Source organism: Phallusia mammillata, chromosome 4, assembly GCF_965637545.1.
Source record: "Phallusia mammillata chromosome 4, kaPhaMamm4.hap1.1, whole genome shotgun sequence".
Lineage (NCBI taxonomy): Eukaryota > Metazoa > Chordata > Ascidiacea > Phlebobranchia > Ascidiidae > Phallusia > Phallusia mammillata.
In genome coordinates, this window is record NC_137255.1 from 22,459,117 (window position 1) to 22,479,616 (window position 20,500).

The window sequence follows — 20,500 nt, forward strand, 5'->3', positions numbered from 1 at the left end:
AATCTGAGCGAAAAGATAGAAGCCAGTATTGGTTGTCATCGTCAGAAACATTGTGATGTTTTTCACTCATATGCTGGCTTGTATCTTTTTCCTGAGAATATTTAGAACCAAACATTGTGTACACATAAACTCTTCGTTAAAACAAACATTAAATTATTTGTTGCATTTGCACACCTGAGCTCCTTTGCAGGTGGCACAACAAAGTCTGCAATCTTTTTTTTTTTTCTAGTGAGTGGTGAAAAATTCCTCATTCTGTTATTTATAATAGCATAAATACTGCTACAAGGTTTGATTCATGACATCATATCACATTACAACTATCCAGGCTGGTAGTTTTGCTTTGCGAACAGAACAGAGGTATGTTCGTTGTTTTACGCCCAAAAATATTAGCTTCAGGAACATTTGTCAGGAAAAAAACTTGGTTTGTTTTAATAACAGACTGTCTGTGCCTGTCTATAATGAACCTCTGGTCGACTGCCTGTACAAAGCGTAACATTAAAACATTTAGCTTAATCATGCAATTCAGATCAGACAAAACAAACGGTGTTTACTGTTTACTGTTCCTTAACCAACTTCCTGATTCATCATCTAAATCCTTATTTTTCCTTGCGCAGTTATTTCGGACCCTTCTTTAATAAAATAGAAATATAGTAACTTTTTGCTTTCAGCTCTTATTGTATTGAAAAAAGTTTTTGAAGCGAAAATAAACAACAAAAATAAATAAAATAGAGAAACTACTTTTGATAACGGGTAATACCCGTTTTGGTGACGTCATTGCAACACTAGGGAAATACCCTTGTAAAATCATAAATTTAGTGATTTCTATAGCAACTGATCGTTTAAATGTCACTGAGATTAAGACGAATCTTGTGGAGCCTATTAACGTGGTGGTTATTAACCGCTATTGGTTCATTTCAAAAAACATTTTGCTTATGCCTTTTTGGGACAATTACAGTAGAAACAAGCCAACGATAATATGTAGCCTAATATCAACGGAAAAAAACTTGTGTAACATTAAAAAAAATAACAGTCAGATTTTCTGGTTGTGAAAAAAACTTATCATACTAGTTGACAAACTATGGTGCGTGTACGTGTCATTGCGCCAGCTTGGTCATGTGAAAATAAGTGAACCGTTAAAGTGACATTTCGTGATAAATTTAATTTTCCTGCCGCTGCTCGAGAGTTTATGGTTTATAACATTTACAACCACCGCCCCTATTTCAATTGACTGTCAATCATATCATTGCGATGCACAGCGAAAGTTGACGTGGCTAGCACTTGAGTTTGGCGAGGCAGTGTTTATTCAGTGGCTAAGGGTTTACTGTTGGCTGAGAGGCAAGTTCGAATTATTGTTTGCGCACCCTTCCCCTTGACCATGGAAACCGTTATATAACAGCTGTCATTTATACTCCACGCCACTTTGATGGGCAAAGTGAAGAGGTATTTTTTTGTTTTTTTACATGTGGGCAAACAGTACGACATTATTTGCAGTTCGACCAAGTTTGTATTTCGTTGTTTATTTCTACAATAATAAATTTTGTGGTGAAACCTCTTCAACTTGTCACTCTTACGATGTATGGTCATGGTGTATAAGGTTGTTACCGAAATCATCATTTGCTTGTTATTCCACATCAGTTTTAAGATATTTCAGACGTCAATCACATCTTGACCCAAGTGCAAGGCAATTACCAAGTGCATTCAAAGCCTGGGTAAACATGTGATTTGAGCAACGCCAAACTTCTAAAGGCAATTCATTGGGCACTCGACCGCTTTTACAAGCAGCAGGTGTTGGGGTCTCGGCCATTAAATCCGGCTAAAAGTATATATATACAGATACAGTGACACATGATAACATACAATTTCAGAAGAAGAAGATCACAAGTGCATCCAAGATGAAACTGTTGATCGTTCTGTTTATGGCCGGCGCAGCCTCTGCAATAAGCCTGAATTCACCTAGTAAGTAATTTTCCTATTGTTTGACCTCTTTGACACTGTACAATTACTCTTATTTATGTTTTAAGGCATTTCTGTCAGCTCCAGTGCAAGTGCCAGTTCCAGTTCTGGTTTCGGGTCTGGAAAAGGGCTCGGATTTGGACTTGGTTCAGGCAAGTCAATTTTGGACGACTGCTTTCGCGAATTGAAGGATTGCTTTAATATCCCTTGTGTTTCTACTCCACCCACCAAAACTGTAATCGAACCTTGTGTTATTCCCAGTCCATTCAAAACCCCATGCCCCACAATAATCAGAGAACCATGTCCCCCAATAATCAGAGAACCATGTCCCCCAATAATCAGAGAACCATGTCCCCCAATAATCAGAAACCCTTGTCCACCAAAACGCATTAGACGCCCATGTCCCCAAATAGTTAGAAATCCTTGTCCACCAAGACGCATCAGACAACCATGTTACCCAAGAACCGTCAGACGTCCTTGCCAACCCAGAACCATCAGACGTCCATGCCAACCTAGGACCATTAGACGCCCTTGCCAACCAAGAACAATCAGACGTCCTTGTCAACCAAGAACAATCAGGCGTCCTTGTCAACCAAGAACCATCAGACGTCCTTGCTACCAACGTCAACCTTGTTATCGACAACCCTGCAGAAGGACTATTAGACGTCCATGTATTAGTAAGTATTTCTTTTCAATGGTTAAGATATAATTAGCCTAAAACGTAAATATTTTAGCTCCCGTGGTGACACCATGCGTTGAGCCAGAGATCATTACACCATGCGTTGAGCCAGAAATCTTCACACCTTGCATTGAACCAGAAATTATTACACCATGCATTGACGAGCCCAAGGTTATAACACCATGCATAGATGAACCCGAGGTCTTTACACCGTGTATTGATGAACCAAAAATTGTTACTCCATGTATCGATGAACCCAAAATCATTACTCCAGTTATTGATGAGCCAAAGGTCGTCGAACCATGCGTTGATGAACCTGTGATTATTACACCAGTCATTGATGAACCCAAGATTGTTACCCCATGCATTGACGAACCGAAGATCATCACTCCAGTCATTGAAGAGCCAAAGGTTGTCGAACCATGCATTGAGGAACAAAAGATCATCATCGACGAACCCGAGATTATTATTGACGAACCCAAGGTAATCACACCTTGCGTTGATGAACCTGAAGTTGTCATCGATGATCCCAAGGTCGATGAGCCACAAAAGAACGTGTTTGGTTCATTCGGCTTCCGTTCCTTTCCTTCGTTCAGACGCATCATCGGTGGAAACTCTCTTAGCTCCTTCTCTTCCGCATCATCGAGTGTGGTAAGTGAACAACTTATATTTTTGTCCATGTTCAAAAGTAATTGGCAATAATATGAAACACATTAAAATCAGTTATTTACAAGCTTGGTGACAATGGTTCCCTTTTATAAGTTATTAATGGCATGGCTATGATTTACCTTTAAATTGATTGCTTATTGTCCTATAGCCCAGTTCAAATAATTCATAAATGGTACGAATAACATGTTTTTTTACATATATTTCAGTCAATCAGCAAGTAAAGTGACGAAGTTCGGGAGCACGTCAGCGTAGGTAAGGCTGGTATACCTTTTACAACATAAAGACACTGTAGCACCGTATAAGTTATAATAGCGCAATGTATCGAATAAAAAGAATATATTTTTAAAGTGCCATGAAGCGTATTGATAGTTACTTGTAATATTATTGATATTTTTCAGGTTTAGTGTAGTGAAAAGAAGCTCCCGCTATACCAGCAATGGTGAAAATCAAGAAACTACCAGTAGCTAAAACGACGACGTTAATTCTGACATTTGGGGACCCTTTGCTGCCTTTGCTTGTGTATTTTTTCTGTCCTGTTTACAAAACTCTTTTGAACCTTGATACTTTTTTCTTTTGGCACTTCTTTCATCAAAATTTTTTCTTTCCTTCTTGTTGGCAATAAACCGTCGTCTACAAGCATAAACTTGTAATTTTAGGAAGCCAATTATATGTGTAAAAAACAGGCGCCTGTTACTTGGTCATTAACACGCACGAATTAGAAATGTTTGTCAGAAAGATGCAATTAGGTAATCAAAAAATGGAGTTAAAGTGGAGACGATGGCGGCCATAACATACAAAAAAAATGATTTACAAATTTTAACTTTAATTGCAATAGAAATTGGTAAATTACTGATAAAAGATCGATTGTCCATGATCTGAGTTCACAATATTATTAATTTTCTGTATTATAACAGTTTTTTTCAAAAAAAACTGAAACACAAACAAACACTTGTTGGACTTTTGGAGTAAACCAATCACAAAAAATCCTAAACAAATCACAAATGTTTTGAGGGTACGATTTATTGCCAACGTTGGAAAGGAAAAAAATCGGTGCAGAAGAAAAAGGGGGCGTAAAGAAAGTTCAAGGGTGACGCAGATTGTGAAGGTGAAGAAAATTTGAAGTAAGAAGGCATTGCGATTTTCCAAAGTGTCAGAACAAACGACGACCGCTCACGCTATATTACATGATCAATTTCGACCACGTCTGCTGCTGGGAGACTGCTTTAGCTGCTACATCTGTAAAGCGAAAGCAAAAACAACAACCACAATTAGTAAAATATCAACTGAAAAGAATTATTTGTTGACGTTAATAAAAGATAAGTAAAACGCTATTGATTGACGTATTTAGACTGTTATTGACAAACTTACCTAAACTGAGGTGCTCCCACTTTCCATCAAATTAAGTACTGATGGACTAAAACGAAAAACAACGTTCATTTAACAGACAATAGGATAAGAATTCACTGGGTATTACTATTTGGGGTCGTTGATAAGTTTTGGAACTTTGGTAGCATTGAAAAAAAAAGATATATTCTCAAACATTAAATCTGTACACAAATCAACATAACATTACTGTTTCGAAATATATTTGTGCAGCAATCTTACGGTATACTTGTGCGATGCAAAACCAGCAATAAAATCCTAACTTACCACATGTGATGATGCTGACGCAAATGCGCCGCTTCCAAAAGAGCCACCGCTAAATTTGCTACGCCCAATTGACGGCAGATCAAACCCAAAGATGGAAAATGGATTATCACACGGGGCAGCCACTTTAGGCTCATCAACGCACGGTGTAACCACTCGAGGTTCGTCGGCGCACGGCACAATAACCTTGGGTTCATCGACGATAACCTTGGGTTCATCAATACATGGTGTGACCACTTTTGGTTCATCAATGACTGGTGTAATGATCACTGGTTCATCAACGCATGGTGTAATAACCTTGGGTTCTTCAATGACTGGGGTCACGATTTCGGGTTCGACGCATGGGGTCACGATTTCAGGTTCAATACACGGGCTCACGATTTCGGGTTCAATACACGGGGTCAAGATTTCAGGTTCAACGCATGGGGTCACGATTTCGGGTTCAACGCATGGGGTCAAGATTTCAGGTTCAACGCATGGGATCACGATTTCGGGTTCAACGCATGGGGTCACGATTTCGGGTTCAACGCATGGGGTCACGATTTCGGGAGCTGAAACACAACAATATAGTTAGAGGCATTAACTACATTAAAATAAAGACTAGAACTAGTAAACCTACCAGGACAAGGTTGTCTAACTACTCTTCTGATTATCCTTGGTTGACATGGACGCCTTATAGTCCTGGGTTGGCATGGGCGTCTAATAATTCTGGGTTGGCAAGGACGTCTGATGGTTCTGGGTTGGCATGGACGTCTGATGGTTCTGGGTGGACACGGTTGTCTGATGGTTCTGGGTTGGCATGGACGTCTTATGGTTCTGGGTTGACATGGACGCCTTATGGTTCTGGGTTGGCATGGACGTCTTATGGTGCGTGGTTGGCATGGACGTCTTATGGTGCGCGGTTGGCAAGGACGTCGTATTGTTCTGGGTTGGCATGGACGCCTGATCACCCGTTGCCGTGGGGGGCATGGAGAATAAACGCGTTGTGGTTGGCAAGGACGCCTGATTATTCTCCGTTGCGGAGGGCACGGGACAATTAATTCCTCGGTTGTTGGTGGAGTGCATGGTATTTCAACCACTGTGGGAGTAGGAGATGGAGAAATACAAGGGGTTTCGATTACGGTTTTAGTAGGTGGGGTCGAAACACATGGAATGCCATTAAAGCAATCCTGCAACTCTCTAAAACAGTCGGCGAAAATCGACTTGCCTGCACCAAACCCAATGCCCTTTCCAGAGCTGGTCCCAGAAGTGGCGCTGGCACTGGCGCTTGAGGTCACTGAGATACCTGAACATGTAAACAGGTGTTGCAACGATAAAAAAAATGTGGATTGCAATACCATTTTCATAAAGAAAGGAGCTGTTAAGTTTTTAAGTAAGGGTTTTTTGGCAACATACAAAGCATGCACTTACCAGGTGTATTGATGCTGAAGGCCGATGCCGCACCAACTAGAAACAGAACGATCAACAGTCTCATATTGCTTGCACTTTTGATCAACGTCTTCTGTGAAATGTGTCAACCAGGTCAAGCCACAGCACTATTTATGCATTTTTGGCTTGGATTGAATGCCTATGGACCCGGAAGAGCCGCGTTGGCTGAGTGGTCGAGTGGACGAAGAATTGGCATCGAAAATTTGGCATCAGCTTGGCAACGTGTTTGTCCAGCTCGGCAACATACTTGGCAAGTGACGTGCAAAATGTTTGATTGACGTCTGGATAGTTACCATGAGAAAATATAGCCCGATGTCATATGATTGATGAAGAGGTCAAACCTAGTAGAGATTTTTATGCAGATAATTGCTATGGCGGCAGGCACAGCAATCAACAGTTGCAGAAAGGCTTGCAAAATGTGCTTCATTTGGACAAATGAGATTTAAAGCACCCATCACACTTTTGTGTAACAACTGAAGAGATGTTAAGGGCAACTGGCAGTGGCAATGTCAATGTGAGTGCGACCCTTTAGGGGGCATGGACAAACACCGTAATGAACCTAGTCAGTTTTGAACCTTAACCCTGAGGCACTGTACAAACTTTAGCTTGCCAAGTGCAAAAAGGCCAAGCTTGTACAGCTTTGTACACACACAGTTTCATATATAAATTCTCGACGTATTAGATTGAACGTTAACGTAGTACAATAAAATGTTAGCAATAAAACATATGCAATGTTGCTAGTGTATTTTTGTACAAATGTTTGTTAACCACAGAAGAGATTTAAAATGTAGGCAAGAAATGCTGCGCCCGCCGACACAACAAAGAGCTATAGGTTAATGTTGTTTAGAAGACAGACCTTGATGTGCACGAATTTTTAAAACCTGTACCCAATTTGTTTATTTTCGAATTCGAGTCGTAAAATCTCCACATCACTGTGCATTTTGTGGCCTATATTTTACTCAGAAACCAATTTTACTATCATAGACGTGTGGATGCAATCCTTTACAAGTTAGAATCTAACAGGACCGTTTATGTCCCTGAAATAGATAAAATATATTTCGGCAACTTTGTAATAAAATCTGTACCTTATCATCCCAGCCTTTATTTGAAACAAACCTATGTGGCGTACAAAACTGATAATGCTTTCGCTTTACCCCACTAAAGTGCCCACAAGTGACTCTTTGCAACCCTTGAAAAAATTAAACCCAGGTCTTTCTTCATTCAGCTTCGGAGGCACTTGTATTCAAACTAAGCCGAAAATACAAACTTGGGTCTAAATATAGCAAGCAAATCGATGCTTGTTGAGTAGCCTAATTATGAAAAAATTGCATACATGTTTCTAATGTTGTAGGACAGATGTAAGTTATTTTATTTGAACATTTTTTAAATTAATCTCTGCCAATTCGAAACAATTGTTTTAACATGAGTATTTATATTATTATTATTTTTTGTAGTTTTTAAAATAATAAACGTTATAAACACGTGTTTTTAAGGTGTTTTAAAATACATATCGCCTTTCGATTTGGTGCATAATAAAACTATGCGCGATGTTTAAAAGCAGTTAAAATATCACGAAAGTATAAAATCTATAAACAAACACTCCAAATGTTTCGAGGGGACGATTTATTGCCAACGTTGGAAAGAAAAAAATGATGCAAATGAAACATTGCACTAGAAGAAAGTTCAAGGCTGACATAGATTGCCAAGATGGAAGAAAAAATGTCTGAAAGAAGTCATAGAGCTTTTCCAAAAAGTTAGAACAAACGACGGCCTCTCACGCTATAGTGATTGATCCATTCCAATCACGTTGCTGGGAGACTGCTTTAGCTGCTACACCTGCAAAAATAAACTTACATTATCACATTGGACTGGTAACCAACAAAAACAGCGAAAATTATAGCGTGGTACATAATGGTTGTTGCCTATCATTTCAAAACAAAACATTGATTTGTTGTTTTATTATCTCTTTCAAAATCTCAACAAACTTACCTAACTGACGTGCTCCCGAGGTCCATCCCTTTATTTGCTAATAGACTAAAACATAAAAAATGTCGTTTGTTACAAGTTCACGGTGTTTATGTTTGGCTGCCCAAATGTCTTTGACTTACCACATGTGATGATGCTGAAGCGAATGAGCTGCTTCCAAAGCCACCACCAAACTTGCTACGCCCAAACGATGGGAAGTTTGAGCCAAAGAAGCCAAACGGATTTTTGGATCTTGTAGCTACTTTGGGTTCATCAACGCATGGGGTAATAACCTTGGGTTCATCAACGATGATCTGGGGCTCAATAACCGGTGTAATGACCTTTGGTTCATCGATCACTGGAGTGATGATTGCGGGTTCATCAATGCATGGTGTGAACACTTTTGGTTCATTGATCACTGGAGTGATGATCGCGGGTTCGTCGATACATGGTGTTATAATTTCTGGTTCAATGCACGGTGTGATTACTTTAGGTTCATCAATGACTGGGGTAATGATCTTTGGTTCGTCAATGCATGGTGTAATGATTTCCGGTTCAATGCATGGTGTGATGATTTCCGGTTCAATGCATGGTGTAATGATTTCTGGTTCAATGCATGGTGTGACGATTTCTGGTTCAATGCATGGTGTGACGATTTCTGGTTCAATGCATGGTGTGACGATTTCTGGTTCGATGCACGGGGCAACCACAGGAGCTGGTAGAAAGTCACGTATTAAAGCAAAAATAAACTATAAAATCAAAATTTACTTACTAACACATGGACGTCTAATCACCCTTCTTTGTGGACAAGGTTGTCTAACGGTCTGTCGGCACGGACGACGGTAACACGGTTGACGTCGGTAGCATGGTTGTGGTTGCCGTCTGTAGCAGGGCTGACTTCTGGTCCTTTGACATGGGCGTCGGACGGTTCTTTGTGCGCATGGGCGTCTGACAACTCTTTGCTGCGGTGGACATGGAGAGTAAGAACGCTGTGGTTGACATGGTCGTCTGATGGTTCTGGGTTGGCACGGACGTCTGATGGTCCTTGGTTGACAAGGGCGTCTAATTACCCTCTGTTGGGGTGGACACGGGTTTCTAATTACCCTTTGTTGGGGTGGACATGGATTTCGAATAACCCTTCGCTGTGGTGGGCACGGACTTCTGATTATCCTCTGTTGTGGTGGGCATGGATTGATTTGCCTGGGTGGAGATGGGGGAACGATGCACGGTGTTTCGATTACAGTCTTGGTCGGTGGGGAAGAAACACAAGGGATGTTTCTGAAGCAGTCCTTCAGTTCCCTGAAGCAGTCGCCAAAGAGCGATTTACCTTTGCCGAATCCAAAACCTGTTCCAGATCTGGTTCCCGAACTGGAACTGGTGCAGGCACTTGCACTTGAACTGGACGTGACTGACGCGCCTAAATGAAATGAATATATACAGCTATAACAGGCATAACACAGGCAATAGGAAATATAATTCTATGAACCAGCAACATCTAACAATAACTAAGCACTTACTAGGCATGTTAAGACTGAGGGCAGACGCCGCTCCGGCGAAAAACAGAACGATCAAAAGTCTCATCTTTCTTGCACTCTTGATCAACTTCTTTTCTTGTAATTGTGTCTATCATATCCATCTTATGCCGTATTTATGCATTTTCTGTCCGGATTTAGTCCGTAGAAACTTGGACCAGTAACTTTTCCTGAGTGTTCAATCGAACGACGAATTGCCATTGAAAGTTTGGCATCATTTAGTTAAATGTTTGTCCAGCTCAACGGTGAACTTGGCTTATGATGCGCATCGACTTGATTGACGTGCTGTTATTGATCTATATTGCTACAGCAGAACATAGGTTCAAACCAGCATGATTGACGACTAGATCATTCGCACTAATTTTCCTTTAGGGTGATTGCTGGTAACGTGAGGTTCAAAGTTTGAATCCTCAGGTGGATAAAGTAGCCATTCAACACTTGCAGCAAGGGCTGCAGAATAAACACAAGCTTTTAAAGTGTGCAACGCCCACTTTTTTGAAACGTGAAGAGTTCTAAAGTGTAAAACGCAGCTGCCATGCCGTTGTAAAAGTGACCCTTGAGTGGCGTGAACAACCTTCATAACGACATTAGACTTTAACCCTAAGCATCTCTGCAAACTTTGTCTTGCCAAACGTACAAAGCCCGATTACTAAATTTTAAATTATATGCCGCATGCTAAATGATTGACAGCAAACTATGGCTCCGGGAAGTCTTAAGTTAATTCTTTGCATAATATTACATTTCTTTGCACACATTTGTTATAGATACGATACACGATAACTATTTTTTAATCTGACGATTTGAATTTTAACAAACGAACGAGCTTTTTGCGTCAGAAATTTGCTTTATTGTTTTTCTTTTTGTTCAGGTTGTACTTATCAATAGTCGCTTAAAAGGATTTAATTTCATCGACATTTAGCAGTACCTGTATAATAGAAATAATACAAACGTAGTCAAGCATTGGCATATGTTGGGATTCGAACCCACGACAGGGGCTGAGGCTGGCGCAATTCTGAATGATCTACATGGCCTCGGTAATAAGCTCAATCGAAGTCAAACTTTAAGCACTTTTGTCTGCTTTGTTGGCTGCGTAGGTAATCTTCATAGTAAGGTGTTGCCAGTTTGACCATAATTCAGTTAAGATGAACATGCACTTATTGCGGGGATCGGTATTAAGTTGTTTATGCAGACTAGCGTTGGCCTACTTATATACGATTCACAGTATCACCAGGCCTATTGCAATCGCTGCACCGAATCAAACCGGCACATGACAAGGCAACACTTTAGATGCCTTCGCGCATTGAAGGCAAGGTACAATTAATTTATTTCCTTTATCACAACGGACATAGCTGTTGCTTTTCGGAGACCGGACCAAACATTTCAAACAGGTTTGGATCGTCACATTTTTGATTCGAAGAAGCATTTTGGAAGCAGACTTTGTCAGTTTGATTGCACTTTAATAATAATGTAATTCTTTTTCTTTGCCCGGATATTTTTGGTCTCTCTTAAGTAAACAGATACTGTTTTCTGTCTGGCGCATGGATGCAATATTGAGCGCATATCAATGCAAATTTGCTCCAATCTATGTGAATGCATTTTGTTCACACAATTTTGTTTTCACGAAAGAAATGTACTAAAGCATACAACTATTATTTACAGAGTATAAAGTTTCGCTAAAAAAATTGATAAATTGAGGTGGATGATTACTTTTCACAGATTTATTTCAAAAATTGATTTTGCTACCTCAGCCCTGCCAGTTATATCTCCTAAATTGACAATTGTAATTAAAAGTCGTTAAACTGAAACATGTCAACTACGCTAAAATTTCAACACACATCGGGAGAAAAAAAACATCACAAAGTAAGCGGAGCAAATTTATCGCGGTTCAAATTACGTTTCTCTGTTCATTTTTCGTGACTGGAGAAATCCATTGTGCAAGTTATATAACCGGGGACGCCCAGAAGAAAACCTGCACATCGCCCAACCAAACTTGTTTCCGCTGACTTTCCTGAAACCCATCGTCGATGAGCCAAGTCAAATGTTGCTACCTGGATATCACTGCTTCCGTAAACTGCGTGCAAATAAAATAGTTTTGGTTTACATCCTTGTTTTTATAGGTAGGAGGTATCGTGCTCTTGTAGTTTGTGCTTTACTGCTGGAGAAGTTTGACTAAAAAAAGGTCCATTCGATAAAAACAACTATTAATTGCAGTGCATATTTTCTGCTACCTGACAGCCTAAGGGGACCATCTTGAAATATTTGCCAAATCTTTTTTTTCAAAACATACCCACAAACCTAACGTAAATGAAAATGTATGGCAACCTTGCAGGCCAGCTAATACTAACCAATGTAAGCTGTATTCTCACGAACTATCGTCATCTTAATGTCCATCAAATCAGGGCAAGCTCCAGATACTTGAGACCAAACGTTTTCTCGAGTTGAGTAAACTTCTATTGATTGCACGCCTTTTTCACAAAGAAGCCTCCTTTCAAAGCACATACCGTTTAAAATCAGTGAGGAGTCTACCCAAACGTTTCCGCCAATTGCAAACAAGTAATCTAATAATGGATGGATAAATAAAAATCAACCGATTTCAGAAATATTCATGTACGTGCACAATGTCTTACCTTTGTACGGAACTAGAGCAAATTTACTTCTACTTCCCAGCATAGGAGCAAGTTTTGTCCATTGGTTTGGACAACATCCTTTTCTATATCTTTCGACTATACACAATGCTTTCTGACATGTTTCTCCTCCAGCAACGTAAAGGGTGTCTAAACAGTAGATATATTTACAATGGATAATGATAGCGTATCAGTAAAACCCAAACAGAGTTATGTTTCAATAGAAAACCCCAACACCGCTACTATTTACCATTGTGACAAGCAACTGCAGAGTTTACTCGGTAGTGATTCAGCGAAACTTCTTTTTCCCAGCTTCCACTTCCAGCATACGACCACACAATTCTTCCATCAATGAGATGCAACCTTTCATCGCAAATTGCCATGATTGGTTTGTTCAATTTTAGGTTTGTACTGTCCTGTGTATATCAGTGACGATTGAAAATTGAAAACAATATATGGCAACAAACTAACGCAGTAGGTGCAAAGTGCTGTCAGCAATTTTACAAAAACCAAGCAAAACATTTACAAAATGCAACAAGATTTTGCCATCAAAATAGGGAATGCTTACCGCGAAGACTGACCACTTTGGCACAAATAGTGCCTTTTCTTCTGAAACATGTGGCTTCAATAAAGACATGTCACAACTCAAAATTTCGTTTTGATCCCGACACATCAAATACATCGTTCCTAACTTTAGGTCTAAACAAACGCTGTTTTTAAGTCTTGGAGCAACGTAAGATTGTGCTTATTTTCTAAAAAATGCTTACACATGTAAGTTATTAAAGATTATTTAATAATTAAAACAAGAATACGATAACCTGTATGGGTGTTTGGAACAAACTGCTCCGCATATGATATTACAGCATTTGCAGCTACCGGATTGTTTTTTAGGAGTTTCTGGAAAATTAATACGTTGCAAGTTACTGCGACATACATTGAAAGACATCATCCAGTTCAAGATTTTCCGTCATAGTCTTCATCCATGAGGTTACTACGGTTACTAACTTGCACCGCAACCATATTTAATTACACGTATAAAGACTATAATCTACAATATTTTTATGAAAGGGAAATACCTTTTCGTTTAGCAAGATAGTCCAACCTGATTGAGTGACAGATTTCAATTCAATCATGGCAAAAAGAAAATCAAACTTCTCTTTTCTCCTGTCAAAGTCTTGACTTATCCAAGAAAGTGTGAACCGCAAAAACTGATCAACTGGTACGTTGTCCTGTTTAAAAAGTATATTTTGTATAACTGCTTATAGTAGATGTCACATCACAAACGATAAAAGCTAGTAAACCTTAATGAGTTCTGTAAAATCTCCTATGTTTTGTTCATCGATAAGATGCATTTCAGAGAGTGAGGAATTGGAAGTAAGGATTCGACAAATTTCAATCCCCGATTGTTTGGTCAATACATCTGATTCATATGCTTTTCCAGCAATCCACATTTTGATGCAGTTATCACTTGTAACCAAGCCAACTATACATGTCACAATTTCTTCTTTCAATGCTGTGATAAAAAAATGTAATTGTTTGGCTTTGGCATACTCTGTAAGAAGTTCCAATTATTCTATTGAAATATATATATATATATATGTATATATATATATATTGCTCACAGCATTGAATATACTTGTATATATAAGCTATCTAACTTTTCTGCTCTTAATAAACCTCTCAACAGTTCTCACGGTTTTCAGCTATACATAAAACTTTCTTATTTGTCGCTTTATTTCTCTTTCTCTACTGTGTTATAACATTTAATTATAACGTTAAATTATATTTATGTCCATTTTTCAATTGATGGGGTACTTGCAAAGAATATATCTTACAACTAACTCTAACAAATTAGTACCCCATCACGCCACATCCCATTGATTATGAGAACACCTCTGATATTAACGAAGTATAAAAAGTCAGGCCTTGCCTACCACACCTGACATGCAGAGATAGTCAGTGGCGGCTAGCAAGTCAACAAACTGGTCATCTTTCACCCACATCTCTTTGGTGTAAATGAAATCTAACACCAACGTCATGATGTCATCTTTAACTCCAGTCACGTGACAGGCGAATTCATATTTTTCTTTCATCTGCACCATAAAACGTATGCTGATGCGGGCGTTTGGGAAACTGGGGCCACGGACTATACCTCTGTAGTGAACAGCTTTAAAAAGTATTCCGAATGAACTGCCACTATTGATTTGTGGACAGGAAATTTTCTTGTCGCACTCGAGATTGTGACGTCACAAAACTTGCGCATACCCAAACGGTCACTGTAAATAAGCAATGTTTAGGTTTTGCAATTGTGTTAAAATATCTATTGACAAATGCATCCAAAAATGTTTCTGTAGTTGCAGAAAATATTAACATAACCAAAATACGTTTAGAATGAATTTGGTTTCTGCTAGACAGATCCAGGCATCGATTTAAAGTTCCACACAACTGTTGTTTTGTATTACCTGTTTAGTTGTTCACGAATAAACTCTTTTATAGAATCGCTCTCAATGTTGTGGGCAATTCCTACTCAAAACAAAATTAAAAATGCCTAATAAACAAAATAACAGAACTAGACTTACCTTGTCCAAACATTTCAGAAAAATCAAATTGACCACTTAAACCCAGGTTTCCATTATAAATGTATTCAACAAATTGCTTTAACTTGATAAATTGTGTGCGATCTTCTATCCAAAATGAATTGTCTCCAATGGTTATCTGTTTCATCATTGTATTTTTAGTATCTTAGTTTCTTTAGTACAAGTGCATTGATACAATATCATTAAATAGCCACAAGCTAAATTTACATCGGAGAACATGTTGTCAAAATATTCAGACATTGTTCCGAACAGACACTTGTGCAATACAAGTTCTTCTTCTCCATTTCTGATGGTTAGATCACAAAAATGTTTTGCTTTATCTCGATCGCTACACAAAAAAGCAAGAATTAGCGCAAAGTAGCAAGTGGTTTATTATTTTCATATTTTTAGGGTACAAAACTACATTATTGTAAACAAGGAGTCGAATCGTTTTACATGTCTTTCATTATCAGTTTTATTATTTTGGTTCAGTTCCGGTTTAGGGAAATTAGCCGAAAACTGTTTCGGTTACGATTCAACAGCCAAACAAAATATAGAGTTTTCCTCCAATTCGGGGTTTTAAGAAAATGTAATTTACGCTGCGGTACGGTACGGTTCGACTCTATTGAGTTAAACCGTTTGAACCGGTTGGTAGGTTCGGGTTGAATTCTGGTTCGACTGGCTGACCATAAAGCGTATTGTATTATTAAAAACAAAATACATACTTTCGAAGCAGATCAATGAGGTCGAATGAAGTTGAATCATGGCTAGCTTCAATTAGAGTCTGCTTCCTGCAAAGCAACACACAAACGCGAATATTTACTTTTAACAAGAACGACCATAAGTCTACTTGGGTTTTTGAGAACAAATCTCAGTTGTGATAAAAAGTAAACGAAGGGCCCGTTTAACTTGGTACAGAGAGTAAAATATTATAATTTATTATAACTATAGTTATTACAGTGTTAGTAAACAACTGCTTATTTATTTGTGATATATTTTTGCCCAATGTTACTATTTATTCATTTCCATAATTCTATCTGTACAAAATAATCTGCTATGAATGTTTAAAAAAACCTACCTTGTTAATGGTTTTCTTCGTTTTATGCTTAAAACTGACATTTTTAAAAATTGATGCTACCAAAAGATACACCCACACTCTTTCTTTACCTCCTGTTCAGAATGTTGATTACAAACAGTTTTGTGTCACCCGTAACCTTTGCACAATTTTACCGTATTCGGCGTTGAGCACCTTTTTACAACAACAGGACTTTTGCTATAAAGGCAATCTGCTGATATAATGAGAAGTAAGACCTTTGTCAGCAAACAACTGACAAAAATAGGTTTGGTGGGTACCAGGCACGTATCAGGCTCAGCCACAAAGAATACAGGTATTGTTTTCGAAAAACCTGATACTAGCATTACAAAAGAGTCGCACTGACTGAAGTTATGCTCTCGTTGCTACATGATTTAACAGTATTTTTTATGGTACCTATTAGTTCCTTGCTTTTTTACATCAAACTGATATATCTGACCAAAGTCTGAACAGCAACCAACGTATTAAATATGATGCAAACGGTACTCAAGGCTTTGTTACGTATCGGTCTCGGACTATAAATGTAAATATGTTATTCGCAAATAATTATTTTGTGACGTTTCGCATTTAGCATAGTAATGTTTTGCTAATTTCTACACAAAATAAGAACAGTGTTTCACAATCTTTTTTACTTAGGTTACGCTGATACACTCTCTTTGTTTGCTGCATGTTCGCCTGGTAAAACATGCATAATTGTTTAAGAAGTTAGTTAGTAACTTTATTGTGTAGGTTGAGACTGATTTTAGTAAGAAACGAAATCAGAGAACCGTTTTCTCATCAAATTAGAAATATAACATGCTTCTGCAGAAACTTCACTTGTTGATCCAGATCCACAATAGTGGTTGAAAATCTTTGCCCTTGTGTGCGTTTAACACTCGTGTAGGCAAGCCACATGGGCGCAGTGGCGAGCCCTTATAAATAGGCCTATTGCTTCTTGCAAATAAAGTCCATATAAACTGAAAATATACTGTTAACATTTAAGAATGCCGTGTACAAAATATCGCACATTTATGTATGCAGTGTAACAACTCAATAATCGGATGTGTTAATGATAGTCCATTGCACAAGCTCTGAAGTCCGGAAAACTTAAAGTGAATCTTGCACACTGTTCCACTGCATGCGTTTCCCCAGATCTTCCTCTTACCCACTTCAATTGAGCCATATCAAACGTTGCCACTTGAATGTCAGGATGGCCGTAAACTTTAAATGTTCAAGAAATCTAATGCTTAGTTTATAGCGATTTATGCAACACCAAAGCTTTAAAAGTATAACTTGTTTTTCATACACCCACATCATTCGTGTTAAGCAGCGATTATCAGCCACTGGACCCATATTTCATGTCTTGTAAATAAACGAAGCCCATTATTTAACTATGGCAGAATTAAAGTAATAAAAAATACTACCACTTATATGGTTTAATACGTCTTTATGGTTCTAATTATCTCACGAAGTAATGGGGAGCCCGCAGTCTATAAGCAATGTGAAGTATTTTTACTACGAATATAACATCACAATGCATATCGTCAATACGGCTTCTACGTGATAGCCGATAAATTGTTGGATGATAAACAAAAGGTATCCTACTATCCTAGAACTACCCTATACAAATGGTACTTGTGTAGTAAATGTTTTATTTAAATATTAAAGCGTTACAAATACAGAACATCGCAATAAGAGTTATGCATAACAAGTTAGGTAATCTGATCCTTACCGACGTACAAGTTTTCCTGATGAAGAAATGTCATTTTTAAATTTGGAAAATAAGGAAATGTTGGGTAATATCCAGTCCAAGTTTGATTTGTTAGTGAAAAAGCTTGTATTTTACTGACCCACCCATGTTTTTCGGTTAGAGCTGTTAAATTTTTGTTCTCTCCACCAAGTACATACATCAAACCTGCAAAAACCAGCAGCAAATTTAGTTTGTTTGAAAGAAAGAGTTAACAACGCGTTTACCCCTATAAGGCACCAAAATGAACTTTCTTCTGCAGCAAGACATTGGATTACGCTTCATCCATTCATTATTATCTTTTCTGTATGTTTCTATTTCCTGTCCTCCTGCTCCCCCAGCAACACAGAGAGCACCTGTATTGTAAAAGTTTACTTAGGACATAGTCTACGGCAGCGGCAGTTGTAACTAAAGGTCTACGGCAGCCATAAATTTACCACTTTTGTCAATCATTTAAAAAAAAATTCGCACAACACTTACCATCAAAACATGCAATTGCAGCCTCTTTGCTGTCTATACTCTTTGAAGCTTTTTGCTCCCAACGCTTTCCACGTTTGTCGTATGACCACAATTTTACTCCATCCACTATGTATAACACTTCATTATCCACTGCAAACAGCGCTTGATCACTTATTTCCACATCCAACCCATTCTAAACAGTAAATTTGTAAATGTTTAAATTTTTACACCAATATTTTATACAAGCAGTGGCAACGCAAAAAGAGAAAATGTGCTGTATATTTTGTTAACATTTATGTTTTGTTTTTGTTCATATACAATAACGATAGTCTTGACCGTACATGATTGGTTTTTAAAGTTTTTTTTTAACCTTTTTGTACTTAACTAGTTTTAGCATTAACATGCATTGTGTTTATTGTCCTCGATAAAGTATTAAACGCAGCGAGCGTAATTCCGTAAGGTTTTTAAAATACTCACGAAACCTAGTAAAAAAATCTTTACAATAATCACATACCGCATACTTGGTCCAGTTTGGTTTTAAAACAGCACCGTTGCCCGAAGTTTGAACTTCAAACGATTTCATGTCACATCTGTATACATCTTTCGAACGACTACACAGAACATACATTGTGCCAAAAGATAAACCTATATTTTTTACGGTGTCAAGGTTTTGTGCAAAAAAAAATTGTATAATAAAAACCACGATTTCCCACCAGTTTCAGTTTTTGGAACAAATTCCTTCATGTAGGATATCACAGCGTTTGCTGCTGCCAGATTGTTTTTTAGAAGTTTCTAAACCATAGATAGTGAAGTGTTACATTGTCTTCCCCTATTATTTGGTATTTAAATAAACTCACAGTAAAAAAACGAAAGTATAATCACAGTTTAAACATCAATAGAACAAAATAATTACGGATTCGTTGATCAAAAGTGCCCATGTACGTTGATTTAAAGATTTCGGATTAATCAAGTTATAAATTGATTCAAACTTTTCCATTCTTCTTTCAAAGTTATGATTTATCCATGAAATTGTCAATGTTATCAATTTATCGTCAGATATCCTATTCTCGTCACACTGTGTTCCCTGAAAAAAGTGTATTTGAAATTCCAAGGTTAGTTTTAATTTTACAAAGCCACTACAATTAATAAACCTGAATTCCTCTCATAAAGTCTTCTATAGGCTGTTCTTCAATGGTGAGGAATTTGTCACCAAAAGTCTTAGAAATTATGTTTTGACGAATTTTTTGTTCCGCCAGTTGTGTCACTTCCGCATTTTCGGACTTTTTCCCCCATAGCCAAAGTTCAATGCTAAAATCGCTGGATGAGTTGGTGATAAATTTCACAATTTCGTCACGGCACTCTGTGATTGATTTGTAATTAATTATTAAAGTTTGGAATGAAAAAAGTATGACATCAAACGTTTCGTTTTTGACATTTTAACCCGTAGAAACTTTTGGCGAACATATAATTAGTTAGCAGCATTCAGAGGTCTACATTATCGTTTGAAGTCAATGTGATTAAGACAACCTCTTTGCAACATAGTTGTGACCACGCTGGTCGCAATTTGGTATTACTGCACTATGCTATTACCTGGCATGCAGAGATAGTCAGTGGCAGTTAGCAAGTCAAGAAATTGATCTTCTCTCGCCCACATCTCTTTTGTGTAAATAAAATCCAACAACAACCCCATAAGGTCATCGTCAATTCCAGTCACCTGACAGGTTGATTCGTATTTTTCTTGCATCTGAAAAAAGTTTTATATTTTGTGCTCTTAAGCAACAGGCTTCCTAACTAGACTACCTCTGTGGAAAACATTTTTGAAAAAAAATCCGAAAAAGCGGCCATGATGGATTTATGGGCGGGAAATGTTCTTGTTGCCGTGGAGATGGTGACGTCATAGTATTTGCGAATACTCAAGCGATCACTGTAAAGGAAAAAAAGAATTGCAGGAAACATTGTTTTGTCTAATTATAGTACTTTCACCCATTTTGGTAATAACAAGCAAAATTACCTGTTTAATCGCTCACGAATATAATCATCTATCGAATTGCTGTCAACTTCGCCAGTAACTTCTGCTCAGAAAATTATGGTAATACTACATGCAAAAAAACAACCTAATTGCTTTTACCTTGCCCATACATTCCAGCAA

The 20,500-nt window shown here is 38.0% G+C and overlaps 1 protein-coding gene across 1 annotated transcript; it reads right to left on the reverse strand.

Annotated features, from left to right (window-relative positions):
* Nucleotides 1–8,451: 8,451 nt before the first annotated feature.
* Nucleotides 8,452–9,922, reverse strand: LOC145223634 (uncharacterized). Its single transcript, XM_080090034.1, has 3 exons — nt 9,859–9,922; nt 9,114–9,758; nt 8,452–9,056 (listed from the first exon to the last, which is right to left on the reverse strand). The coding sequence occupies exons 1-3, from the start codon at nt 9,920–9,922 to the stop codon at nt 8,452–8,454; spliced, it is 1,314 nt and encodes a 437-aa protein (XP_079946160.1).
* Between the last annotated feature and the right edge of the window lie 10,578 nt (nt 9,923–20,500).